Here is a 16,468-nt window from a genome sequence, read left to right as displayed (position 1 = left end):
GAAGAGATCTTTACAATAAATGTGATTTATATCTATTTAAGTGAATGGCCATCGTTAGACAATGTGATCACACTTACTCCATCAGTGCTGGCCGAATCCAGGACATCCATCGAGGGCTGTACCTTAGCCAGTAACTTGATACACAACTGTAGAGTACACCTGATATCCTTCTCTTTGATCTTGGTACAGTGGCAGGTCAAGGTCGTTGTGAGTCTATACAGCAGGTCCGGTAGGTGCTCCGTCTGAGTCTCCAGAAAGGTTTCCTAAAATAAAACAAATATGATCATCATGAACAGTCACCATTATACATGTATAATAGAAGTAAAATCACCATGAGCCTTTACAGCAAATCTAAACAGTTACTGTATAGATTAAGGAAATTGTAGGCATGTTTATAGCAGGTCTAATAAATGTTCCATAAATCTGACCTCATTCAGAATCCATTAGTTTAAATCACTCAAGAGATTTATCAATCTGCAGCAAATCTTGTTATATTCTTTGAAGTTTTGAATAGTACCAAACTATAACCATTGTTCAGTAAATTAATAGCAAGAATGTCTGAAACTCCATTTGTGATCTACTTAAAACTAGATATAGGGTCACAATCTATATAATTACCAGTGATATAACTTCCAGGAGATAGTTGACCAGTGTACAAAGTTCTGTTAGGGATGGGATATCACTATCCATCACAGACCTCTGACGTGACAGAAGCTGCCCATCATTACTCGACATCTGCTGACATGATTCTTCAAACATCCGAGCAATAAAGTCCCAAATAAAATAGGGTTCAAATGTCCCAAACAATAAGTTAGCAGTCTTGATAAGTTCTCCATATGTCTTAGACTCGGTGGTTACAGGACTTTTTGTCTGTTTATCATCACTTGTTATGCCATCTGTTCCTGAATCAGTTTTATACTTGGAATGCAGTTGTCCTGTTTCTCTGTACAGACACTGAAACACTGACAGAAGAACACTTTCTAAAATCACTGGACCTATTTCAGGTTTATCCAACAGACTCATTAATATCCTAAAAGGTTTTAACACTGCTGCCTTTCCCGAGTGTTTGCCAATGAGATTTTCGTCGTCACTAGAGTCATCGGAGAGTTTCTGTTTCAGCGCCTGTATGAGGAGATCTTTGGAGTAGGTGTGGAAGTACAACAGGTCCACCTCGCTGGTGACGCTGTCCTTACGTGATGCTTTGTCTGTTGTCTGTCGACTCATGTTACCAGTATTGTTAGCCCCAGTGCCAAGTAACCAGGCATACAGACGCCGGTTGAGGGACATATCTCTACGTAACACTACATTAATGACAGATTTTACAATTTTGGCCATGTCCGGTTTTGTGAGTTGCCCATTCCGCATGGGAAATGCCAGCAGTAGGAAATCCAACAGTATCCTCTGTACTAGTACAATAGAGTCCTGGGCGGTACTGCAGATAGCCTCTACCTGGAAACAAATCAAAGTAAATAAAGTAAGGTACTGGTGAATGAAACCCACCTCACCTGTTTGTAGGTGGTTACACTATTCCAAGGATGTTTTTTTTCAGTTATTAGCTTCCGAATCCTGTACAAAAATTTGATTACCGGTAATATAACCCGGCCATGCTCCCCCAATAACATATTTGACTTCTCCTTATTGTAAGGCTGAAACAGTTCATTTTGCATTTTAAAATGACAAGGGCTATTGAATAAAAAAGTTTGAACTTTAAACGAATGGTTTAACAATGACCTTTGTTGCAAAATTTCCCCAACTGGTTGGAAATTTCCGAAAACTGTGAGGATATGACTTCTTACCATGAGATCGATGTTTAGTCCCATCATGTACAACTGGTCCTCCATTGTCTGTTTCTTGTTGTAGTGGGCCAACAGGAATGTTATGGCAGGCAGACGGACACTCGGACATGACATCACACATTCCCATAGACATGTGTAGAAGTATTCAGGTTCAGCTGACTCACAGAAATCCTCCAGCAGCCCATTTGTCCTGAAACATTGGTGGAGTCAGCAATACAGGAAGTTTCAAATGGTGTAAAAATGTCAATTCAACAAAATCTCAGACACATAGCTCCATTGAATCAATATTAACCAACTGGTCTATAAAGATTGATTGAGTCTACCTGTAATAAACTTATTTTAACTAATTGTAATCATGCAAGCTCAGTTCAACCTGACCTGACAAAGTGCAGCTCTACTACCCAGGTTTGTATTCCTCTACTAATATGTAACAAAGATCAGTCTACCAGAACAGATAATATTCAACCAGTTCATCCGGCCTGTAAGGATCATGAAACAATTTCGAATGAAAATACAGCTTAACAAAGAATGAGTAGATCATCTATAAGTGATAAGTGTTAATAAACATTACAGAAAATAAAACTTTCAAAGCCTACAAATAAAAGTTTGAGTCAGTACCTATCATAATACTCAGCACCCTCCTCCAATCCAGGGAGAAGTCCAAGCAGGAGACCGTTCAGGCCTGGCTTGATGTGCCGTCCCAAACCAATGAAGTGACGCTCATACACTGTCAGCAATGTGGGTTTGACACTCATAGCAGCATGACCCAGCAGGGGGAAAAGACCTGCACTGTATATAAACAGGTCCTGGGCCAGTCTTTGGGTGCCGATACATTTGAAGATGATATCGTAGGTCTCCAGAGCCTTTAAGTGAACTCCGCTGGGAAGGGCAGGATGAAGACATTGGGCTAGTCGTTTTCCTATAGTGACACGCTTAGGGATAACAGGAAACTTTACATTTCCTAGTAATACCTAGAAAGAGAAACAGAATGTGTTAATTTGTATCTTTACTCAAGAAAAGCCAATCATACAATTTACCTTTAACATAACTCAAGCATATACTTTATCTATCGCTAGCTTAAACTGAATATCATAAATTACAAACATGTACAATGTACTTACTAAATGAAGTTAAAAAACCTTTAAGATATGGTAATAACATTTAACATACCTTGTTAAGTTTTCCAAGAGCAGAAATCAGATCTGCCCATTCACTGGTGTTTTCAAAGCTTCGGAGGGCTTTATCTACCTGTGTGATGTAAGCTCGGTACTTTGAGTCATTCAGGAGTTCACACTCCTCTGCTAGAATTGATAGAGCACTCATCTTGTCACAGCACCTGCAAACCAAGTGATAAACAATTATAGTTCTATAGGTAAATATTAAGGAGTAGCATCGTTAGCCCCAAGTTTGATATGTACATCATCTGTATTCTCATTGGACTTTGATAGTAAAGTTTGAATATATAGTTTCACTTATATTAGACCATGAGCCCTCTATTTCTGCTTCATATGATTTCAATATGTGATAAGTAGCTATGGTGTTATATAGTCTTATAGCTTTTGGTGATGATGGTCAAGTGCTTAAGGTGTCTGACATTTTACCACTAGCCCTGCACCTTTGGATCACAGTAACTGAGTGGTTAATGTATCTAACATTCAACCACTAGCCCTCCATCTTTGGGTCACAGTGGCCGAGTGGTGAAGAATAAAATGTCTGACATTCAACCACTAACATAACCCTTTGCATTTGGATCAGAGTACTACTTGATTGGTGAAGGTGTCTGACATAAGAACGAATTATTATAACCCTGTATCCACTTCGTTCCCGGCAGGGTATAAATTCCACTCCATTGACAATAGTGTTGCAAGTCCCGTTGTGGATAAGCCCCGATGTGGATAGCTCTGATGTGATCCAAAATGGGCACTTTGAGGCTGATGAAAATATATTTTTCAGATAATATCCATATGTAACTGTATTGTTCTGACAACTATAATCAATATTCAATTCACAAACGTTTTGATTATAATGTTTCATCAACAATTAGTGGTATTAAAGTCCAAGGCAAACACATACGTACAAAACACATATATCTCTGGTCAAATACACTGCCATATGTTTCATTTACTGGAAACCATGAAGAAATGAAACACGTAACAGGTAAAATATTTTGACGTTTAAAAAAATCCAACAAACTCAGAACAAATATTGTGAAACTGAACAAATGTTAGTATAATACTATTATGTGGATTTTGGCAAAAATGATTTTTTTTTAAATTCATGTTAAAAACTCTGTGATATTATATTTCTTTCGTATTAGTAAAAATATGTAGGTCAATCCACATATGGTACTAGTTGCCATATTTAGAGCACGAGACTTTCTAACGAGAAGCATTATGGTGGCCAAGCGAGCCGTGTCTGAGATGTGAGCCATTCAAATGTGCTTAAAAACATAATTTAGACATGGAGGTGGGTAAATATTCACCAAATAAATAATGATTTTATATTAAAAATGTTTGATATTGTTGAATGTAATAACAAATTTACATGGCACACATGAAATGTAACATTTTTACCGCTGGCTGTTTTGTAACACTACAGTTAATGAGATGGAATCGTAGCTCTGACGATGACCATCCGTCAGAAATCTTCTGTCTGTCGTTTAGATCGAGCTATGTCATCGCAGCTAGTCTGACATTCAACCATGCGCTAACCCTCCACTTTTGGGTCACAGTGGCTGAGTGGTGAAGATGTCTGACACTCTACCACTACCACTCTAACCCTCCACCTCTGGGTCATAGTTGCATGTTGAGTGGTTAACATCTGACATTTCTGCTATATTCAGATCCACCATCAGCCTTTCACCTCTAAATCTGGGATGCTGAGAATCGCTGTTTACTGTGTTTGACTTTCTACCACAGAAGACCCTGGTTTTAAGTCACTGTGGTCCAGAGGTTAGGATTCACTTGGCCAACTGGTTTGCTGGTAACGTTAGCAATCACTTGTTACCAGAGGCGTGTCTAAGGCCTATTTGGCTAGCTAGGCAGTCACTTTCGTTTGACACCAAACACTCAAACTGACAACAAATTAAGATCCTTGATAGACCGCATGTCTCTATGTATTACCTATCGCTGATTTTACAGACTTTCAGCGACTGTTTTCGTTAAAAAACAAATTAAACACCCGAACACGTAAGTTCTAAAATGAGTCACACACGAATGCACAGTCGGCCCAGATGTCAGGCGACTCTCTGTCAGGATCGGTTTTAGATTTATGACTCTACTAAAAATTTGGCCACTTACACGAAACAATCAATGTCAAATAAGTTTTGTGGGTGAAATGTAATGTATTGCGTGAAACTTACCTTTCTGTGCTATGAAAGACTGTGTGATGTAAATAAAATATGCATTTCGATCACGTAGGATCAATCGATTTAAGAGTTTAAAACACCATGATCTCAAAGAGGGTCTGGCTAAAAGCGTGTTATTTTGCGGAAAATGGCAACTTATCGATTCGAATTTACACTGTTTGTTTAAAATGTTTTTCAATATTTATCTGTTCCAAAATAATTCATAAACTTAATTTTTGATTCATTTATATCCAAAATATTTAGAATTATTATGAAAATAATTACAACATGACATTTAGGTTTATCCGTAAGTTACTATCTGAATTTTAGTACTAACCAATAAATATCAAATGGGATACTCGATTTACTCAGTTACCAGCAAAGTTGCATTTAATCTCGGTGCTGTCAGAAATCAGCAAAGCGTGACTTACCTCATTTTTTAAACAACAGAAATAATTAAAATACTTACTATTATATGATTTAAATAATATATCAAAATTCGACCGTTATCAGATAAGAGAAAATGTGGATTTTTTTTAATCGATGAAATATTTGGAAAAAAAATAACGCATCAAGAATTTATAAAGGATTTATAATAAGTGAGTCTCACTTATAAATCCTTGGGACGCATGTATCGAAGACACAAGTATCTAGAACCAGAGATCTAAATACTATTTAAATCTCTGCTAGAACGAATAATCATACCCTGTCTTCATTCCGTTCCCGGCAGAAATCTGTCAGAAAGCTTCAATCCGACGTTTAGAGCTACGACATCGCAGCTATCCTCCTTGTCAACCCTAACGTTAGTTTTTGACAGGGGGGGGGGGGGGGGGGCAAACCAAAATAAGATTTATGTGCCTACCAGAAATTTAGATAGTTAATCTAATCTCTACTTATGTTAAATCTTTCATCTAATATCCGTGTGGTTACTTCGAACGAAGGCCAGCATCATTCTTTCTAAACTTTGGCTAGGGACTGGGTTCGGCGGAGTGTAAAGGTGTGAGGAATACCAGCGACACGCAGTGAACCCCCTCCCCCTCCACCGCGCCCCCCCCCCCCCCCCCCCCCCGTCCCCCCCCCCCCCCCCCCGTCCCCCCCCCCCCCCCCCCCCCCCCCCCCCCCCCCCCCCAAGTCCACACTCTATCCCCAGGTAAAATCAGTACACAGCCCAGGGCCTGCTGTTGATCAACATCAACGCGGTTCTCCAATCTACGACTGCAGATTACATACAGGTAGTACCTGTCAATCAAGTTCTCAATAGTGAAAATAACAATTACGTTTCAAATATCATAAACAGAACATTCTGTAAGTATCATTGACGACAAGTTATTTATGTCCCTCTTTAATTCGTTTATCTACACTACAGTATCGTGTATAATGTATTGTCCAGATATCCATGAATTAAGTGCTAGTTTTAATGTTGTGGACATGGGATGCAATTGTAATAGAGTGCGTAGATGTGCATGGTTTTATATAGTCTATCATAGTATAGTCACAGTGTAGTTTCATAGTACTTATTCATAAAACCCTCAAACGGAGACAATCAATGATATTGATTTTAAAGTGTTGTGATTATAAATATCAAAATGTTTGTCAATTAGATTCGATTATAAAAATGTAAAATAACTTATTAATTTTCACAGGTTAGATTTATAAGTGTTAATACACGTCATTTGCCCTTGTATAGAAGATCAAGGATTTATAAGTGATACACATCTGTCCTTGTAAAGAAGATCAAGGATATCAAGATAGAAGATCAAGGATTTAAAAGTGATACACGTCATTTGCCCTTGTATAGAAGATCACGGATATATAAGTGATACACGTCTTAATTTTAAATTATAAAGACATTTCCTTTGGGTAGCTTCACGTTAGATCTGTGCCATATAGGCTACATATTTAATAACTTGTTATGAAAAAGAAAAAAGCAGGAAACTAAGATAACTATCTATAGACCTTCATTAAAATCTAGTCAATAAAAGACTAAGCTTATGGTATAAAAAGTTAGGACCGGGAAGGACAATGTGACGCTATGTACAGTAGCGTCCGGGATAGCCGTGCAGTAATCTTGATGGATAAATCGAGCGCTTCCTAACAGCAGTCGGATAATCTCCGGCCTTTCCATCAATTTAGCAGAAGAATTCCAGATGAGTTCCGACTAGCCCTTAACACATGTTTGTTGGAAGGTTATATGGACACCGGTACAAAACAATAATATTCTACCTAAGTTCTTACAATGGACCCGTCAAAACGAGATGATATATTAAACCAAGCAAGACAGGAAATCCAGTTAGCAAATGCACAGATGTTATTGCAGGTAAACGCCAATAAGCGACTAATTTATTACCACAACTGCTGACACCGATAGAGACGTTTGCATCAGATTTAGGCCTAGTAGATCTGCTCCTTCCATACACTAAAATCAAACGGAAGTCGTGTTAAGGTTCATGTATAGGCTTTAACCAGTGATATTTTGCAAGCCTATAACTCATTACTGTGCTGCAATTGAACAAAACTAACTTCATTAATTGTTGGTATGTACCCTGGCTAATTGTCAGTCTTACTGTGGATATGTAATATGTGAAGCTGCTTGTAAATTTCAGTAAAATAAGAGAAAAATGTATATTTCTGGAGAAGACATAGAACTCGTGTGAATTGCATTGATGGCACCAAATAAGCATGATATTGTACGCATGTTCAGTAGTGACTATGCCAGGTACTCAAACAGTTTGTTTGGCAAAATCGGACCAGCGACTAGCGCAGGAGCCTATTTTTGTAAATGCAAATGGCTGCTTTAAATGGCGGATCACAAATATAGCATATAAGAAGACATTTTAATTGATACAAGTGCTCTTATATACACTATAAAGTACTCTGAACATGACAAGAAAACTATTTATGAAAAAAAAAATAGTTAAAATGTGGACTTTGAGGCTCTTTCCAGAAATTTGCATTTTTCGCCCCAAACAGATCGGTTGAACTATTTTTTTCATGAAGATTTTTCTTGTCATGTTCAGAGTACCTTATGGTGTCTATAAGAACATTTGTATCAATGAAGATGGCTTCTTATATGCTATATTTGTGATCCGCCATTTATAGCAGCCATTTGCATTTACTACAATAGGCTCCTGCGCTATTTGCTGGTCCGATTTTGCCAACAAACTGTTGAAGTACCTGGCATATTCACAACTGAACACGATGGCATGAATATTTGGTTCCATCAATGCAATTCACACGAGTTCTATGTCTTCTCCAGAAATATACATTTTTCTCTTATTTTACTGAATTTTACAAGCAGCTTCACAAATTATATATCAACAGTAAGACTGAGAGTTAGCCAGGGTATATACCAACAATTATTGAAATTAGTTCTGTTCAATTGCAGCACAGTAATGAGTTTTAGGCTTGCAAAATATAACTGTTTAAAGCCTTTACATGAACCTTAATTCGAGCTTTGTAATTCATGTACAACAGGATAACTTTCATCCACTAATCAAAATAATAAACAGCTGAGTTTATAATCGTATAGGTCAGGTAAACCACTAATTTGCATATTATATAACAAAAGTAGGTCTAATCTTATAACAAAAGCCGAGTTTTGAGCGATTTAGGCTATTTTTAGTAATGTATCTATACTAATGGACTAGCATAATTAAGCCACAGCATATAATGCAATAAATACATATGTTGATGGTTTCCCCGACCTAGCTGATTATATACATGTAGTTAATCCAATACTTTTAGACGTCAATATTATTGAGAGACTTCTGATGGGCAATTACAAGACATAGGCCTAATGATCAAAAGTGTCTCATCGTGCTTTACCTCTAACATTGTCAGGGATTTCAATATCAGGTGGTACCTGGTACTTTTTGCCAGTTGAACCTGGCTGTGGTACCGCCTGATTTTGGCTAAATTACATTAGATAGCATACAGATGGTATATAAGTAGCCCATGAAATTGCAATTGTACCGCCTCTCCTGATAGATAATGACACCCCTGCATTGTTGGAGTAATTATATAGTGAGACGTATAAAATTTGTATAAACATTAGGGCCAGACCAAGATTCAAACCTGGTCAAGAGACCTCCAAACACAAGCCGAATGCTCTACCGACTGAGCAACCTGCAGGTCACCGATGATCAACCCAGTCCAATCCTACAAACAGGTTTGACTCATGTTTATTTATCGCTATCATAGCGATATATAGCTATTTACAGCTATACAAAACTGACGAAAAAAAACAACATTTTTGAAGATTTAATGTCCAATCTGGTAACAGTTTATTGTTTAACTTATCAGGGAGTAGTCCCACTCACCCTACCTACAAAACTGATCAAAGAATTTTTGTAAATTGTATATATAGAGGATATTCCCTGTTTCTCGATGAATGCATGTGCCAGGCAGCCATCTTGGATTTTGATTGCTGAAGTTTGTTACTGCTATTTCTCAGAAAGTACTGAAGGGATCTGTCTAAGATTTCTAGTCTCGTTCAATCAGACTCTTGTTGGATTTGTATACTATGCCAGACTGAGGGTCATGTGTAGGTTCCCCTAGGGCCCTAGGCTGTGCATATTGCATTTTGTAACTGATAGGGGTGAAACGGTATACCGTGGTGTAGTAGAACCGCGGTATTACGAGCTCGGTTCAGTACACGGTATTGTTAACACAAAGTACGGTACATGCACCGTGAGTGGAAAAGTTTTCTATGGGTGTCTTTTTCACTCTACACCGGTTACACAAGTCTGATAGCAATGAGTCTCTGATTGGTCATGCGGCCGTCATTGTGACCCAATCACAAACCGCCTTACATAAAGTCAATGTTTGGACAGGAAATGGAGGAGGCATCGTCTGTACATTTGAGAGATGCTCCGGCAATAGAGCATCGTACCGTTCTGCAGTTTTAGAACAGTTTGGTTTTAGAACGAAGGACGCTATGGCAGCTACATGCCGTATATATGTTATGTCGATTTTTTGTATAAGCATGGCAATACATCAAACATTAACACACACTGTTAGAAAACACAACATGGGCAACGTGCGTACTGACATCACACATGCTTAACTCAAGTCCAAGTTGGACAAGTTCCGACCGCAAGTACTGCCAAAAAATCACAATGCCAGACGACAATATCGGAGATATTTAAAAAAAAAATTACCCTATAAATAACTGTAAATCCAAAAAAGTTACACAGGCAATTGGGTTTTTTATTGCAGTTGACATGTGTCCATACTTCAATGTTGAAAACATCAGTGGAAAGTTAGAAAGTGTTAACAGCCGGGGATATCGCGTGACATCAAAAGGCCTCCCTTTCTTGTGAAAACGTAGACAATCTTGTGTTCTTAAAAAAATTGGTCATTCTAGACGATTTGCGGTAAAATTTTGATTTTTGAATTCAATAAACTTGGGAGTTGAACAGTTTACCCTGAGTTCATTGCCTTTTTCATCTCTTATCAGTTTTACATGTACCGAACCGAAAAAAACCGAACCGTACACTCTATACCGCAATACGTACCAAACCGTGAAGTATCTATACCGTTTCACCCCTAGTAACTGATCGGTCAACAAGATGGCTGACCGGCTGCCGTCTTGGATCTCTTTTTCAAATTCCATATGTAGGTTCCCCTTGGGCCCTAGTTGTGCATAGTGTTACATGAACGAATAACAGAAATGAAAAACCAGCAGCTAAATTTAAAACACAATTTTAATTATATATACAATATTATACAGAGATGGTTTACACTATCTAAAGTAATTGGTGGTGGTACAAGAGTAATACGATGATTTAAAGTGTTACTTATCTGTATGCAAATGTCCTGGTATAATCCTTGATCCTTCCAGGTTTCAAATTAACAATAATCACAAATCCAGGAGGAAAATGAATGTCCACAGATGATTTGTAAAGTTCCAGGCAATATGAATAAATCCACACAAAGTGTTGTAATAATCCACAGATAAAGTCACAATAGCTCTCCCAATAGAATCTTATATGGCGCTGTACAATTCTTGATATGTCTAATTACAGGTCTCATTACAGTTCTGATTAGCCTTGGACAGCTCGAGTATATATAGCTAAACCCTAGTTCAAAAATATTGGAGAACCTTCTACTTCTAGAAATATCTAACTAAAAACAGTAAACAAATAAACACACAGAACTTTCTGGAAATAGATCATTCTAGATCTCTACTTAAAATCAACATGTTTACAAACATATTTGTTTATACATGATTATATTCTAGAAAGTTCTATAACCTAAATCAATGATATGACCTTTATAGGATGTATTGATAATAAAGCTATAGGAGTTATCTCCCTTATCTCATAACTACATGTATTTAGTGTCATACATAACAATAGTACTCGATCAATCGATGGCAATTTTAAAAAGTCGATAACAATCACTGATAGAGAGAACTTATATAGTTCAAGGCTATGCCTGTTGTTCAATCCTATTTCCAATAATATTTTGAAATAAAATTTGTTGAAATTAAAATTGAATTGCTGATAGTACGCCAAGCTATCGATAGTTTCAATGCCGGTAGTCAGACATTTTTCTGTATCTTGGACTAAAATCATGTACTCACAGAGGTTTGATAGTATCATACTATAACAGACTAATAGTCACGATAAAATGTCACTTTTCTCTGCTTTTCAATCAAAAGGCAAATACCGACTGATATCAGGTAAAGGGAAGTAACTCTAAACCATTACTGCACTAGATGTATGTCATGACGGCCAATATTCATTGACTGGATTGTAATCGAATTCAGAGTGCAAACCTATCACAATACTATTGCAATTGTAGTCTGCAATAGTTAAACTATCATAATAGTGTTTCCCTTGATAGCAATAGTATTGCAATAGTTAAAATTGTAGGCAATAGTCACATCTATGTAGTATGTTAGGAAAAGTTTGAGGGCAGCAGGGAAAAGATCCATCTTTCCATTGTCAGACATAGATCATTCTTCAGTGGGCGCCAGGATCCCTCTGAGATCTCTTGTTCTGAGCATAACGTCATATTACACAAAAATATGTCCTCATTTTTTGTGCACAAACTAATAATATATAACAATAAAATGATAATAACATAACAATCTAAATGATATTTTATATGTCAATGTTGCATTCCGATTGGTGAAAAGCGAGTGAAAATATAAAAAGTGATATTTTCACCATAAAACTTTATATAATGTAAAAATAAATTGTTTCTATTGTTTATTTCAGACCATTGCTGATAAATGCTTTAGGAAATGTGTGTATAAGCCAGGAAGTTCACTAGATAATTCAGAACAGGTAACTTATTGGGTTTTTTTCCTACATATAATTCAAGCTATTTAATAGAGGTGGCGGATAACGCCAGATATATTGGCAAACCTTAAGTACATGTATAAGGAATGAGATATGCCTATTGTTGGTATAATATGACTGGATGACTGTGGGGTTTTCCATTTTAATGATAAAAAGCAACACAGTACCCCCAAGTCACAATCAGAGGGCTCCAGTCACACACCTGGATTCTACAGTATCCCCAAGTACACAAGCAGAGGGCCCCAGTCACACACCTGGATTCTACAGTATCCTCAAGTACACAAGCAGAGGGCCCCAGTCACACACACACCTTGATACTACATGTACAGTATCCCCAAGTACACAAGCAGAGGGCCCGAGTCACACACCTGGATACTACAGTACCCCCAAGTGCACAAGCAGAGGGCCCCAGTCACACACCTTGATACTACGGTAACCCTAAGTACACAAGCAGAGGGCCCCAGTCACACGCACACCTTGATACTACATATACAGTATCCCCAAGTACACAAGCAGAGGGCCCCAGTCACACACCTGGATACCACAGTATCCCCAAGTACACAAGCAGAGGGCCCCAGTCACACGCACACCTTGATACTACATGTACAGTACCCCCAAGTACACAAGCAGAGGGCCCAAGTCACACACCTTGATACTACATGTACAGTACCCCCAAGTACACAAGCAGAGGGCCTCAGTCATACACCTGGATACTACAGTACCCCCAAGGACACAAGCAGAGGGCCCAAGTCACACACCTTGACACTACGGTAACCCTTAGTACACAAACAGAGGGCTCCAGTCACACACCTGGATACTACAGTACCCCCAGGTACACAAGCAGAGGGCCCCAGTCACACACCTGGATTCTACAGTATCCCTCAAGTACACAAGCAGAGGGCCCCAGTCACACACCTGGATTCTACAGTATCCCCAAGTACACAAGCAGAGGGCCCCAGTCACACACCTGGATTTTACAGTATCCCCAAGTACACAAGCAGAGGGCCCCAGTCACACACACACCATGATACTACATGTACAGTATCCCCAAGTACACAAACAGAGGGCCCCTGTCACACACCTGAATACTACAGTACCCCCAAGTACACAAGCAGAGGGCCTCGGTCATACACCTGGATACTACAGTACCCCCAAGTACACAAGCAGAAGGCCAAATCACACACCTGGATACTACAGTACCCCCAAGTAAACAAGCAGAGGGCCCCAGTCACACACCTGGATTCTACAGTATCCCCAAGTACACAAGCAGAGGGCCCCAGTCACACACACACCTTGATACTACATGTACAGTACCCCCAAGTGCACAAGCAGAGGGCCTCAGTCACACACCTGAATACTACAGTACCCCCAAATACACAAGCAGAAGGCCCAGTCACACACCTGGATACTACAGTACCCCCAGGTACACAAGCAGAGGGCCCCAGTCACACACCTGGATTCTACAGTATCCCCAAGTACACAAGCAGAGGGCCCCAGTCACACACCTGGATTCTACAGTATCCCCAAGTACACAAACAGAGGGCCCCAGTCACACACCTGAATACTACAGTACCCCCAAGTACACAAGCAGAGGGCCTCGGTCATACACCTGGATACTACAGTACCCCCAAGTACACAAGCAGAAGGCCCAGTCACACACCTGGATACTACAGTACCCCCAAGTAAACAAGCAGAGGGCCCCAGTCACACACCTGGATTCTACAGTATCCCCAAGTACACAAGCAGAGGGCCCCAGTCACACACACACCTTGATACTACATGTACAGTACCCCCAAGTGCACAAGTAGAGGGCCTCAGTCACACACCTGGATACTACATTACCCCCAAGTACACAAGCAGAGGGCCTCAGTCATACACCTTGACACTACAGTACCCCCAGGTACACAAGCAGAAGGCCCCTGTCACACACCTAAATACTACAGTACCCCCAGTTACACAAGCAGAGGGCCTCAGTCACACACCTGAATACTACAGTACCCCCAAGTACACAAGCAGAAGGCCCAGTCACACACCTGGATACTACAGTACCCCCAGGTACACAAGCAGAGGGCACCAATCACACACCTGAATACTACAGTACCCCCAAGTACACAAGCAGAGGGCCTCAGTCATACACCTGGATACTACAGTACCCCCAAGTACACAAGCAGAAGGCCCAGTCACACACCTGGATACTACATGTCCCCCAGGTACACAAGCAGAGGGCCCCTAGTCACACACCACCTACACTTGTCACAGGGAGGAGGCCAAATTACCCTGATTGTTATTTAGAATGCCTGTAAAGGGTAATCAATTAATAAAAAAAAATGTAAACTTTTGAAGACCATTTGAAATATTTTGTTGTTACTGATCAAAATTTTATGAGATATTTAGCTCGGTCTGTTTTATTATTTGAAGTTTTATTCTGGTTCTGCTGCATAAATAGCATTAACAAACTTTGGTTTTTAAAATAAATCAACTAGGTTAGGTTTTTGTTATCTGATAAAGATTATCTGTTTACAACCATTAACATGTGAAGGTACCATGCATTGATCAGCGTTACATTCAAATAAGCCTAAAACGTCATTAAGAATCCTTTGATACTGACCAATGAATGACCAGTAAAAGGCCTGACAGCTTTAACAATGACTGGTGTGATTGATTGTTGTTGCTGCCATATTTCATGTAGCAGTGATTAATTCTCTGATATACTTATTTTGTGACCTAGATATAATCTAACCGTGTATTTGTTTTTCAGAAATGTGTGGCAATGTGCATGGACAGATACATGGATACATGGGACTTAACAGCTAAAACATACGCCAGTAGACTTCAGCGGGAAATGTCATAGTAGTCAATGTCATTTTAGTGTGTGGATGAATACATATTAAGAGGATCGGACTTAAAAAGGCCAGAGGAAGGTGTACGTGTGTGACTGGTGACAATGTGTTCATGTAGGCCAGGACATTTTGTTATCATTAAGGTCTTATGCTATATACACATATAGCTCTTCCTTATTACATACAGAGATAGGGAAATGCCAATCAAAGTAAATCATTGTTCTTAATATAATTTATATGACAAACCTCATGTTCAACATTACACAAGTACATGAATTAGAAATGACGTTGAAGATCACAGTGAATAGTATAGATATATAAATGTTGTAAACAATTGTTTAATTTTCAATATACAGTATGGTAGGTAGCAATATCCACACATCGGAAAAAAAACTGGGATGTAGGGTATAATTTACCAAGACTTGCCAGGAATAATAGACATTTACTTTCTAGTTTTGTTACAAGAATAGAACATCAACTGGTAATATTTACTAAGGAGTAAAACAGAATTAAGATGTGTTTTATACACCATACCAGATACTAAGTCATGAATGGTAATGAGTTACCTCCCTTGTGACAGTAACTTCACAAACGGAACACCTCTCTCATCTGCTGTGTACATTTTTTTTTCATATCATAGGCACATATACAAAGTATGTTTGTTTGAAATGTCAGTAAAATATTTAAAATGTCAATCTGTGTTATAATGACTTCACTATATAACTGTATCACATTTGAAAAATACCATCATATTTATAAGTTAAAGAAAATAATGTCTCCTTGTGAATTTGATATTTTATACGATTCAGTTATATTGCCTAGTAGGAGAGTGATATCCAACAAGTAGGATAAAATGTATACAGATATTCAAATAATGTTTGCACGATCATTTCTTTGCTCCTTTAGCAGTAATAGGTACCAATTGTAGCTCTAAAGACGACACCATTATCTGTCTATAAGTCTTTTGAGTTACAATATTACAGCTAATGTAATGATGTAGGACAGTAGGAATGGGAGATTATGGAGGAACCATTGGATGCTCCTCTTTCAGATTTATAGCTCACTTGACCCAAAGGACCAATATGCTAATGCCATGCTGTAAAGTCGATCCAGCAATATTATAACAAAATTGGACAAGAAACAATAAGAACAAGAGTCCTATGGGCCTTAACGGTC

At 38.7% G+C, this 16,468-nt stretch overlaps 2 protein-coding genes across 4 annotated transcripts in view; one reads left to right on the top strand and one right to left on the bottom strand.

Moving 5' to 3' along the window:
- The window catches only part of LOC138306576 (protein DOP1A-like), a 64,370-nt gene extending 59,107 nt beyond the window's left edge, over positions 1-5,263 (bottom strand). For 2 of the 3 annotated variants that reach the window (XM_069247016.1, XM_069247028.1), the window contains exons 1-6: positions 5,158-5,263; positions 2,967-3,132; positions 2,415-2,767; positions 1,797-1,986; positions 619-1,449; positions 78-263 (exon numbers count right to left, since the gene is read on the bottom strand). In XM_069247016.1, the coding sequence (XP_069103117.1) occupies positions 78-263; positions 619-1,449; positions 1,797-1,986; positions 2,415-2,767; positions 2,967-3,119 (1,713 nt within the window). In that variant the 5' untranslated portion in view covers positions 3,120-3,132; positions 5,158-5,263. Of the gene's footprint in view, positions 1-77; positions 264-618; positions 1,450-1,796; positions 1,987-2,414; positions 2,768-2,966; positions 3,133-4,369; positions 5,066-5,157 lie in introns of those variants that run through there. The other variant, XM_069247022.1, reaches the window with a different exon arrangement.
- A 2,007-nt stretch (positions 5,264-7,270) lies between these two features.
- Positions 7,271-15,987, top strand: LOC138306565 (mitochondrial import inner membrane translocase subunit Tim13-B-like). The gene is made up of 3 exons (XM_069247009.1): positions 7,271-7,459; positions 12,369-12,437; positions 15,211-15,987. Exons 1-3 carry the CDS (start codon positions 7,379-7,381, stop codon positions 15,301-15,303), a joined length of 243 nt encoding a protein of 80 aa, XP_069103110.1. The 5' UTR covers positions 7,271-7,378; the 3' UTR covers positions 15,304-15,987.
- The last annotated feature ends 481 nt before the right edge of the window (positions 15,988-16,468 follow it).

The sequence above is a fragment of the Argopecten irradians genome, chromosome 1 (genome assembly GCF_041381155.1).
Source record: "Argopecten irradians isolate NY chromosome 1, Ai_NY, whole genome shotgun sequence".
In the NCBI taxonomy this organism is placed as follows: Eukaryota; Metazoa; Mollusca; class Bivalvia; order Pectinida; family Pectinidae; genus Argopecten; species Argopecten irradians.
Note: the sequence above shows the minus strand (reverse complement) of the source record. Positions and strands in the feature narration are given on the sequence as shown.

What these genes read in the sequence shown, in the direction of transcription:
- LOC138306565 (XM_069247009.1), top strand. Translation starts at nt 7,379, where the DNA reads ATGGACCCGTCAAAACGAGATGATATATTAAACCAAGCAAGACAGGAA. An exon ending in ATGCACAGATGTTATTGCAG is followed by an intron (nt 7,460 to 12,368) that starts GTAAACGCCAAT and finishes TGTTTATTTCAG; the next exon opens with ACCATTGCTGATAAATGCTT. An exon ending in CACTAGATAATTCAGAACAG is followed by an intron (nt 12,438 to 15,210) that starts GTAACTTATTGG and finishes TTTGTTTTTCAG; the next exon opens with AAATGTGTGGCAATGTGCAT.